This window comes from Eumetopias jubatus, unplaced genomic scaffold (assembly GCF_037043125.1).
Source record: "Eumetopias jubatus isolate StellerSeaLion01/CBP00866 unplaced genomic scaffold, mEumJub1_p1.0 scaffold_7, whole genome shotgun sequence".
NCBI lineage: Eukaryota > Metazoa > Chordata > Mammalia > Carnivora > Otariidae > Eumetopias > Eumetopias jubatus.
Genome location: NW_028274813.1, coordinates 91,488,692 through 91,500,840, shown reverse-complemented (window position 1 = coordinate 91,500,840; position 12,149 = coordinate 91,488,692). Strand labels below are relative to the sequence as shown.

Sequence of the window (12,149 nt, the reverse complement as noted above, 5' to 3'; positions counted from 1 at the left end):
TATGCAGCCAAGAATACTATATCCAGCTAGGCTATCATTGAAAATAGAAGGAGAGATAAAAAGCTTCCAGGACAAACAAAAACTAAAGGAATTTGCAAACACGAAATCAGCCCTACAAAAAATATTGAAAAGGTCCTCTAAGCAAAAAGAGAGCCTAAAAGCAGCATAGATCAGAAAGGAACACAGACAATATACAGTCACAGTCACCTTACAGGCAATACAGTGGCACTAAATTCATACCTTTCAATAGTTACCCTGAATGTAAATGGGCTCAATGCCCCAATCAAAAGACACAGGCTATCAGATTGGATTAAAAAACAAAACCCATCAATATGCTGTCTGCAAGAGACTCATTTTAGACCCAAAGACACCCCCAGATTGAAAGTGAGGGGGTGGAAAACCATTTACCATGCTAATGGACACCAAAAGAAAGCTGGCGTGGCAATCCTTATATCAGACAAATTAGATTTTAAAACAAAGACTGTAATAAGAGATGAAGAAGGACCCTATATCCTACTTAAAGGATCTATCCAACAGGAGATCTAACAATTGTAAATATCTATGCCCCTAACGTGGGAGCAGCCAATTATATAAGGCAATTAATAACAAAAGTGAAGAAACACATTGACAACAATACAATAATAGTGGGGAACTTTAACACCTCCCTGACTGAAATGGACAGATCATCTAAGCAAAAGATCAACAAGGAAATAACGACTTTAAATGACACACTGGACCAAATGGACTTCACAGACATATTCAGAACATTCCATCCCAAAGCAACGGAATACACATTCTTCTCTAGTGCCCATGGAACAGTCTCCAGAATTGATCACATCCTAGGTCACAAATCAGGTCTCAACCAGTACCAAAAGATTGGGATCATTCCCTGCATATTTTCAGACCATAATGCTTTGAAACTAGAACTCAATCACAACAGGAAAATCGGAAAGAACTCAAATACATGGAGGCTAAAGAGCATCCTACTGAAGAATGAATGGTCAACCAGGAAATTAAAGAAGAATTAAAAAAATTCATGGAAACCAATGAAAATGAAAACACAACTGTTCAAAATCTTTGGGATACAGCAAAGGCAGTCCTGAGAGGAAAGTATATAGCAATACAAGCCTTTCTCAAGAAACAAGAAAGGTCTCAAATACACAACCTAACCCTACACCGAAAGGAACTGGAGAAAAAACAGCAAATAAAGCCTAAACCCAGCAGGAGAAGAGAAATCATAAAGATCAGAGCAGAAATCAATGAACTAGAAACCAAAAGAACACTAGAACAGATCAACAAAACTAGGAGCTGGTTCTTTGAAAGAATTAACAAGATTGATAAACCCCTGGCCAGACTTACCAAAAAGAAAAGAGAAATGACCCAAATCAACAAAATCATGAATGAAAGAGGAGAGATCACAACCAACACCAAAGACATACAAACAATTATAAGAACATATTATGAGCAACTCTATGCCAGCAAATTAGATAACCTGGAAGAAATGGGTGCATTCCTAGAGATGTATCCACTACCAAAATTGAACCAGGAAGAAATAGAAAACCTGAACAGACCTATAGCCACTAAGGAAATTGAAGCAGTCATCAAAAATCTCTCAACAAACAAAAGCCCAGGGCCAGATGGCTTCCCAGGGGAATTCTATCAGACATTTAAAGAAGAATTGATACCTATTCTCCTGAACCTGTTCCAAAAAATAGAAATGGAAGGAAAACTTCCAAGCTCATTTTATGAGGCCACCATTACCTTGATCCCAAAGCCAGACAAAGACCCCATCAAAAAGGAGAATTACAGACCAATATCCTTGATGAACATGGATGCAAAAATTCTCACCAAAATACTAGCCAATAGGATCTAACAGTACATTAAAAGGATTATTCACCATGGCCAAGTGGGATTTATCCCTGGGCTGCAAGGCTGGTTCAACATCCGCAAATCAATCAATGTGATACAATACATTAACAGAAGAAAGAACAAGATTCATATGATCCTCTCAATAGATGCAGAAAAAGCATTTGACAAAGTACAGCATTCTTTCTTGATCAAAACTCTTCAGAGAATAGGGATAGAGGGTACATACCTCAGTACCATAAAAGCCATCTATGAAAAACCTACAGCGAATATCATTCTCAATGGGGAAAAGCTGAGAGCTTTTCCCCTAAGGTCAGGAACGCGGCAGGGATGTCCACTATCACCACTGCTATTCAACATAGTATTAGAAGTCCTAGCCACAGCAATCAGACAACAAAAAGATATCAAAGGCATCCAAATCGGCAAAGAAGAAGTCAAACTCCCACTCTTTGCAGATGATATGATCCTGTATGTGGAAAACCCAAAAGACTCCACCCCAAAATGGCTAGAACTCATACAGGAATTCAGTCAAGTGACAGGATATAAAATCAATGCACAGAAATCAGTGGCATTCCTATACACCAACAAGACAGAAGAGAGACAAATCAAGGAGTCGATCCCATTTACAATTGCACCCAAAACCATAAGATACCTAGGAATAAATTTAACCAAAGAGGCAAAGGATTTGTACTCAGAAAAGTATAAAATACTCATAAAAGAAATTGAAGAAGACACAAAGAAATGGAAAAACGTCCCACGCTCATGGATTGGAAGAACAAACATTGTGAAGATGTTAATGCTACCTAGAGAAATCTACACATTCAATACAATCCCCATCAAAATACCATCCACCTTTTTCAAAGAAATGGAACAAATCATCCTAAAATTTGTATGGAACCAGAAGAGACCCCGAATAGCCAGAGGAATATTGAAAAAGAAAAGCAAAGCTGGCGGCATCACAATTCCGGACTTCCAGCTCTATTACAAAGCTGTCATCATCAAGACAGTGTGGTACTGGCACAAAAACAGACACATCGATCAATGGAACAGAATAGAGAGCCCAGAAATGGACCCTCAACTCTATGGTCAACTCATCTTTGACAAAGCAGGAAAGAATGTCCGATGGAAAAAAGACAGTCTCTTCAACAAATGATGTTGGGAAAATTGGACAGCCACATGCAGAAGAATGAAACTGGACCATTTCCTTACACCACACACAAAAATAGACTCCAAATGGTTGAAAGACCTAAACGTGAGACAGGAGTCCATCAAAATCCTAAAGGAGAACACAGGCAGCAACCTCTTCTACCTCAGCCACAGCAACTTCTTCCTAGAAACATCGCCAAAGGCAAGGGAAGCCAGGGCAAAAATGAACTATTGGGATTTCATCAAGATAAAAAGCTTTTGCACAGCAAAAGAAACAGTCCACAAAACCAAAAGACAACCGACAGAATGGGAGAAGATATTTGCAAATGACATATCAGATAAAGGGCTAGTATCCAAAATCTATAAAGAACCTATCAAACTCAACACCCAAAGAACAAATAATCCAATCAAGAAATGGGCAGAAGACATGAACAGACGTTTTTCCAAAGAAGACATCCAAATGGCCAACAGACACATGAAAAAGTGCTTAACATCGCTCGGCATCAGGGAAATCCAAATCAAAACCTCATTGAGATACCACCTCACACCAGTCAGAATGGCTAGAATTAGCAAGTCAGGAAACGACAGATGTTGGCAGGGATGTGGAGAAAGGGGAACCCTCCTACACTGTTGGTGGGAATGCAAGCTGGCGAAGCCACTCTGGAAAACAGTATGGAGGTTCCTCAAAGAGTTGAAAATAGAGTTACCATATGACCCAGCAATTGCAGTACTGGTTGTTTACCCCAAAGATACAAATGTAGGGACTTGAAGGGGTACGTGCATCCCGATGTTTATAGCAGCAATGTCCACAATAGCCAAACTGTGGAAAGAGCCAAGATGTCCATCTACAGATGAATGGATAAAGAAGGTGTGGTATATATACACAATGGAATATTATGCAGCCATCAAATGAATGAGATCTTGCCATTTGCAACGACGTGGATGGAACTGGAGGGTGTTATGCTCAGTGAAATAAGTCAATCAGAGAAAGACATGTATCATATGATCTCACTGATATGAGGAATTCTTAATCTCAGGAAACAAACTGAGGGTTGCTGGAGTGGTGGGGGGTGGGAGGGATGGGGTGGCTGGGTGACAGACATTGGGGAGGGTATGTGCTATGGTGAGCACTGTGAATTGTACAAGACTGATGGATCACGGATCTGTACCTCTGAAACAAATAATGCAATATATGTTAAGAAAAAAAAAAGAGGAAGAAGATAGCAGGAGGGGAAGAATGAAGGGGAGTACGTCGGAGGGGGAGACGAACCATGAGAGACGATGGACTCTGAAAAACAAAGTGAGGGTTCTAGAGGGGTGGGGGGGTGGGGGGATGAGTTAGCCTGGTGATGGGTATTAAGGAGGGCACATTCTTCGTGAAGCACTGGGTGTTATGCACAAACAATGAATCATGGAACACTACATCAAAAACTAATGATGTAATGTATGGTGATTAACATAACAATAAAAATTATTAAATAAAAAGAATTTTTAAGACAAACTAGAACTCAGGGGTGGGGGGGGGAAGCAAGACCTAACAGAAACTCCATATCTTCTAGATTTGAGATCATCCATGAATTATACAGCAAATCATATTTTGAAGATCTAAAACCCCAATCAAATTTTGGTTTTCAGCATCTGAGACACCATTATGAGGAAGGAGAAAGGTGGAAGTGTTTATATGTGTGAGAGCGTTTAAGCCTGAAAGAGCTACACAAACATGTTTATTTTCCTCAAGTCAACACACCCTCTCCCAGGAGACTTCTAACTGACAAAGGGCTTTTAAGGCAGAGAAGAAAAGCCAAACAGAAGGGCCCCATATGGATTTCTGGGTTTTAATAGAGAGGCATGCAATCTTGAGGACCAGATGGGATACTAATGTGAAAAAAATTCAATAATGACTTCAACAGAAATTGCTGTGGGAAAGGTCCTAATCCAGCTCACAGCTAATTATGATTTTCAGGAAGCTGGTGAATCTGCTGCCCAGATCAGCATAATATGTGCTAAGCCTAAACATTCCAGGGAAACATATTACCTCTCTGAAGTTAATCATACTTCTTTCAGGGGCCAGAATTTAGAGGTTCTTTCAATGAAGTTTGTTGACGCCTCGAAGGAGCCACACACAGATCTCAGGGCTAGAGATCTGGCAGTGAATGAAGCCCCTGGTGCGTGGAACTTTCATGTAATTGGAGGAGATAGACAATAGTCGTATAAGCCTGTCCTATGTCAGGAGGGATGGTACTGTGAAAAGCAGTCACCCACGAGATGGATGGTAAGGGGGTGAGGTGATACATTTGTTGATTAGTAGGAGGGGCCTCTCTGATGAGCTGACATGTGGGCAGAGACTGAATGAAGTGAGGAGGGGAAGGGCTGGGGCAAGAGCATCCTATACTTCTTCCTATGTCACAGCAGATGTTATGTAAGTTGAAGATAACATGTGCTTATAAATAGCAATTTATCAACTTAGTGATCCTCTGAGTTTGTTTTATGATGATTGAAAGGACTAAAGGAAGCAGAATCTGGTGAGTTTACTGCGTTATCTAGTCTAGTGGTTCTCAACTAGGGTGATTTTGCCTGCCAGGAGACATCTGGCAATGTCTGAAGACATTTTGATTATCATAACCTGGGGAGGGGGGAGGGAGAGGGTACTACTGGTATGTACTGCATAAGGCCAAAGATGATACTAAATATCCTACAGTGCACAGAATCATACAGCAAAGAATGAATGTGCCCAAAATGTCAGCAGTGCCGCTGTTGAGAAACCTTGATTTGGTCCCCAGGCAGGATGCCAGGCCTCTGATAAGACTTGAGGGCAGGAGAAGTTCTTTCGAAGAACCCCATCAAGATATCTGGATATCTGCAAACAGGGTAGATCCAAGGCCTCTGGAGTAACCTTGGGGCATCTACTCCAAGCTTGTTGACAGACTTAGTCAGATGGTTTCAAAGCCACCCAGGGATTTATTCAAGCAAAATTAAGTGAACGTTTCCTGTATGCCTGTGGTATAAGACAAAGTAAGGATACAAGATGTGGTCCCTGCCATCAAAGACTTTATAGCCTAGGGAGGATGGAAGGTATGAAGACAAATACCTGCAATGTGACAAGGCCACAGTGGGTAGAAATCAAATGATGTAAGGGAAAGAAATCAAATAGTGTTGGCATGACCCAAACAGGTTTAACGTATGAGGTATCATTTGAACTGGGCTTTGACAGTGAGTAGGCTTTAGACAGAGAAGGAAAGAGAAGATCTCCTAGGTAGAGGGTGAGATGTGAAAACAGGTAAAAAGGTAGGGAATAATAATATTAATAGCAACTGACACCTAGTAGATCCCCTCTATATGATAGGTGTGGTGCCAAGCACTTTATCATGACACACAGTTGTAGTCTAACCTGAAAACTGATAGACATGTAAGTACCAGCTGAAGCCTAGCATCACCCAAAGTAACGTGAATTCCAATCTTACCCATCTCAAAAAGAATGAAACACAGGGAGTGTTACCTGGGGTGAGTTGCATAAATACCGAAGAAGTTCGCCGATATACTGAATGACAGTGACATTATATTTTCTGCAGTCATCCCAAAACTGGCTGGCTGAAAACTTGTTCCGCAAAACAAGAGTAGCACCTACAGAGAAGTGTATATAAAGTGTTAAGAAAGAAAGGCTATCAAAAAACTCCTTGGTTATATTTGTCATTTTTGAAAGGTAAACATTTAAATATGAATGATATTCACAAACAAGTTTGAATATTGTTTATCTTCAAAACAAAAATCAATAAGACATGGTTTTATCCTACAGAGGCCTTCACAATCTAGTGGGGGAGAGACACATGCTGACATCTTTCTAATAAAATTCAGTGTGGAATAAATAGGAAGTTCAAATGAATCCCTAAGGGAATGTGAATGAGAGGGTGTGTGTGTGTGTGTGTGTGTGTGTGTGTGTGTGTTAATTCGGCTTGGGGTAAGGGCTGAGAAAGGCATATTTTAGAAGAGGTAGGATTTGAATTATGTCTTGAGCAATGAATATGAAGAAAGATGAGAGAATTCCAGGCAGAGGAAACCATGTGAAACATAAAGACAGGGCAGTTCAGAAGGCGTGGGAAGATAGCCAAGACCCAGTGGGCCTGTGACTGGAGTGAAGAGCGGGTGACGCATGGGAGAGGGACCTGGAGAAGCAGCTAAGGGTGCTGTCATGGAGACTTGGAAGTGCCAGGTGGAAGAGTGAGACTTAACTTTGCAGGCAAAGGAGAACCAGGGTCTTGAGCAAGCAGGAAAATTGTTCTTGGACGAGTGAGGAATGGTTCCCAAAGATGTCCCTGTTCTAATCCATAGGACCTGTGAATATGGTACCTTACCATGGCAAAAAGAACTGTGTAGATGTAATTAAGTTCAGGATTTTGAGATGGGGAGATCATCCTGGATTACCTGGGTGGGCCCAGTGAAATCATAAACGTCCTTATAACAGGGAGGCAAGCAGATCAAGGGCAGAAGGACATGGGATGATGGAAACCAAAGGTGGAATGATGTGTTTTGAAGATGGAAGAAGTGGCCACAAGCCACAAGGCAGGCAGCCTCTAGAGGCTGGAAAAAGCAAGGAAATGGACTCTTTCCTAGAGCTTCCAGAAGGGATGCAGCCCTGCTGACACCTTGATTTTAAGACTTCTGACCTTCAAAACAGAATAAAAATCTGTTACAATAGTGATAGGAAATGAATAGAATGGGTAAAAATAATATATATCAGACCCAACCTAATTCTAGGCATGAAATGTAGTAAAGTGAAATAAAAAAACTCACAAGTATTTTTTCATGCTATTAGTTTAGCTGTACTAATTATACAAAAGTCTGATGTTTTAGAAGAGGAAACATTTTCTAAATAGTATTTTTTTTTCTCTAGAATATATCTATGGTGCCTAAGCAAATGTGTGAGCAATGAAGTTTTCCCTTTGGGAGCCTCAGAGTCCCTCTGGCCTTGAAGAGCCCCGCTATATGATCAGGCCCTGTCAGGCATTCCCGGCCGATGTGGAGGCAGGTACTGATGCTGGGGTAAGTATTTTATAGCTGATCAATAAGTTGATGAGGGAAAGACACAGAGGCTTGGGCCATCACACATGCATATATATATATATGTATGTGTATATATGTTATCATATATATATATAAAATACGTGTTATATATGTGTATATTCATATGTGTATATATGTTAATATATTGTATTATATTTGATATATATTGTATATTTTAAAATGAAATGCCACATGGAAGAAAAAAGTAAGATTTTTGTTTGTTTGTTTTTTGTTTTTTTTTTAGCTTAGAGAGTTAGAGATGGCTTTCTGGGAGAGGAAAATATTAGACTGAGCCTTGATGTATACAAGGGGCATAAAGCCTACTGAAAGGAGAAAAGATGGCAACTCTAATTTGAATGGTAAAATTTTGGAATGAAAGAGAAGGGATGGAAAGCCAGGTACTCTGACCAGAGCTGGGGAGCTGTGGGAGCAGGGGAGAACAAAGTAGGATGGGGACAACTAAGGGGGAAGTTTAAATCAGATGCTGATGGAGATCCACATGCAGATTTCTGAGGATGGAAATGACAGAGAGGAATTAATTATGGGACCTGATTAGAATTAAGTGTCTTAACCTGGATGAACATCCAGAATATTTTAAAACAGTCTCCTCCTTGACATCCTGAACAACTCTAGCATTATATTATCAGATAAGCAGGCATGAGAAAATATAAATTATTCTAGATACTCGCCAGTGATGTGTGAGCCAAAAAGCCTTGTTACTAACATAGAATTAAATGCTGTTCCTGGCAGATAGGAAAGTAGCCAACTTTTGTATTACTTTCCCCGTGGAGCACATGTGACTGTGTACTGGACTCCAGTGCCTTGTTGAGAGGAAAAAGCTTACCAGTCAGGATACATCCGTGGATGCCAATCATCAGTGCAGCACTATGGTACAAGGGTAGGGTGGTATAGATGACATCGTCTTCCTTAACCCCAACTGCAGTGGAAAAGCTAGCTGCATACCACAGGCGTTGGTGATTGATCATCGCGGCTTTCGGGAGACCTTTGCAAAGATACAAGAGAAGGCATGAGTGAGCCAAGATTGGTTATTTGCAGACACATGGTCTGGGAGAGCGATCTGGCTTAGGAAGATCCATCATCCAGTGGTTCGAGAATTGCATAGGGGAGGGCCATATTCAGTTACACCAAGAGTCAGCAATTTTTTTCTGTAAAAGACCCGAGAGTCAATGTTTTAGGCTTTGCAGGGTCATACAGTTTCTGTTACAAATACTCAACTCTGCTATTGTAGCTGATAGCAGCCAGCCATATAAAGGAATGAATGTGGCTATGTTCTGATAAAGCTTTATTTACCAAAACAGGTGGGGGGGGGTGCTGTATTTGGCCCATGGACCTAGCTTGCTGACCACTGAATTAGATGGTTACTACAGTAGTAATTTGAAGAGAAAGGCATGCATGTCTATCGAATTTTTGCTCTGTGCCTACCACCTTGCAAGGTATTTTCAAAATTTCATTTAATTCTTATAATTAACAGGATCAGTAAAATTATATTCTTTAATCCACAGAGGAGAAAGCTGAGATTCAGAGAGATTAAATAGATTTTTCCATTCCTATAGCTTTCCTTCATAACCACTTTTATGAATTTCTTAACTCCTCTTTTAGAGTTTCTTCATATAAATACAAACAAATATAAAGAGTTGCTTATTTGTTCTTGCCCTTTCCTCCATTAAAAAAAAAATGGGACCTTTCTACACTTTTCCCTCTCTGCTTAAGAGTGTATGGTGGAGAACTGTCCATATTTAACAAAGAAATTTCCCTTATTTATTCATTCATTTATTCTCTCTCTTTCTTTCTCTCTCTCAGTCGCATCAAGTCCTTTGAATTTGTGTGTTATAATTTCTTTAACTATTTTGCTATTTCAACCTGGTCCACATGGTAGTTTACACTATAGATGATGCTGTATTTGTAGGATAAATTTGCTGAAGTGAGACTGTAGGGTCAAAAGATACATGTCTTTGTAATTTTGATAGGTACTGCCACATTGCCAGTTATAAGGGCTGTCCCTGTCCGCTCTCCCACCAGCAATATCTGAGTGAACCTGTTCCTCATAGCCTTGCCTAGGTATGCTCTCAAATGTTGGAATTTTTGCCAATCTGGAAGGTGAAAAATGGTATCTCAGTGTAGTTTTAGTATATTGCAATTTCTTAAGTATAATTTATATGGCATTTTTCTAAGACTCTATTAAAGGATATACTTGTATTGTTTCCCATGGAAGGTCAGGGAGTCATGGGGAGGGCACGAAGCCATTACTAAGGGGCCAGGGCCAGAAGTTAAGACCTGAGTGGGTAAATGGACTTTATAAGGAGGAAGGCAGTTCTCTGTAGACTCAGATCCTTCCATACTTGATGATACCTTAGCTAGGTATGGCCTCAGTAACAGAAACTCATTATAAGGCAAAGCAGTGTGGTCAGCAAACTACCATAACTATAAACACAATTCAAAATTCATTTTCTTTGACAGTGGGCCAGTGGCATTGTGTTAGTATTAAAACCCCATTCGACACTAATATTAAGAAATAGAAGAAAACACCAATAATCAATTGTATTCACCACAGGAGAGAATTGTCCGGATAGTAAAAGCTGTAAAATATATTTTTAGAAAAGAAATACATATATTTTGCTGCTTTGAGTTACTTTCAGAAATTTCCTAATTTAAGATTTTGTATTAATGAAGAAATAAGAATATATGGTAACTATGATCTAATTTTGTGCTAAGGATTGAGGAACAGGGAAAACATTTTGCTTTCCAATTGCTTAAATAAGTTCTTTTTTTTAAAGGTTTATTTATTTATTTGAGAAAGAGAGAGAGAGAGAGCGAGACCAAGCACGAGCAGGAGGGACAGAGGGAGAGGAAGAATCTCGAGCAGGCTCCTCGCCGGGTGTGGAGTCCAGGGCGGGGCTCGATCTCATGCCGGGTCCTGAGACCACCACCTGAGCTGAAACCAAGAGTCAGACGCTTAACTGACTGAGCCACCCAGGCGCCCCAAGTTCTTTTAATTAACTTTTACCAGAGTAACTTCGCAAATATTTTATTCAGAGATAAGGAGAAAAGTAAAATAAACATCAACCCAATTATCTTCCAATTAAATATGAATTCTGAACTGTGGGATTAAATTAAGGAGTGTTCAATCTCTTTTTCTCCCTAAAGTGGGTTTTATATTTGACTGTCAAAACCTACATTGTGAAGTTCTTTTTTTTTTTTTTTAAGATTTTATTTATTCATTTGAGAGAGAGAGAGAGAGAGAGACAGAGAGAACACAAGCAGGGGGAGAGGCAGAGGGAGAAGGAGAAAGCAGATTCCCCATTGAGCTGGGAGCCAGACATGGGGCTCAATCCCTGGACCTGACCTGAGCCGAAGACAGACGCTTAACCATCCGAGCCACCCAGGCGCCCCTTCATTGTGAAGTTCTATACTTATGTAGCATTAAGACTAGGACTCCCTGTAACTAACCAAGGGCTGATTTTTTCTCAATTATTTCCCAAAGTTTACAACTTAATTTTACCATTCTATTAGGAAATGAGGATAAAGGTCCCATATATTAAGGTAGTGTCTATATGTAGGGGAAGCATTTGGTTAACTATGTCATTCCACCATTTGTTGGCATGACAATATATAACTTCTGACAGATAGAAAGAGGATACACATTATGCTCTGGGCATTGGTTTTAACATGTCATTCCCCCTCTCCCATCCTCATTTACTTAAAGAAAATACTCAATGAAAGTAATTGTATGAAAGGAAGTCAACATTGAGGTTAAACTCAGGTCCAGGAACTGGGAGAGCAGATGGGTGCTGAGGATCTGTTGAGGTAAAGGAAGGAGTGTCTATAGGCTGGTGTTGAGATAAAAGGCTCAAAGGAACCTTTAGCCTTATCTATATGTTTGATTGTTTTACAAGGGAATGCATGCATGCATTACCTGCTTAAATTAAATTAAAATTTTAATCAAAAGAGAAAAGATTCACATGTTCAATTTTCCAATATTAATAATAATGAGCAGCATGCTGGTGCTGGCTTCTTGTCCTCCTTTTAAATATATCCCTAAGGCCTCATATTATTACATT

The 12,149-nt window shown here is 39.9% G+C and overlaps 1 protein-coding gene across 1 annotated transcript in view; it reads right to left on the bottom strand.

The window, feature by feature from the left end:
• Positions 1–12,149, bottom strand: part of SLC27A2 (solute carrier family 27 member 2) — a 51,294-nt gene that overhangs the window by 27,456 nt on the left and 11,689 nt on the right. The window contains exons 3-4 of the mRNA XM_028100228.2: positions 8,915–9,073; positions 6,509–6,633 (exon numbers count right to left, since the gene is read on the bottom strand). Coding sequence (XP_027956029.1) covers positions 6,509–6,633; positions 8,915–9,073 — 284 coding nt within the window. The remainder of the gene's footprint in view (positions 1–6,508; positions 6,634–8,914; positions 9,074–12,149) is intronic.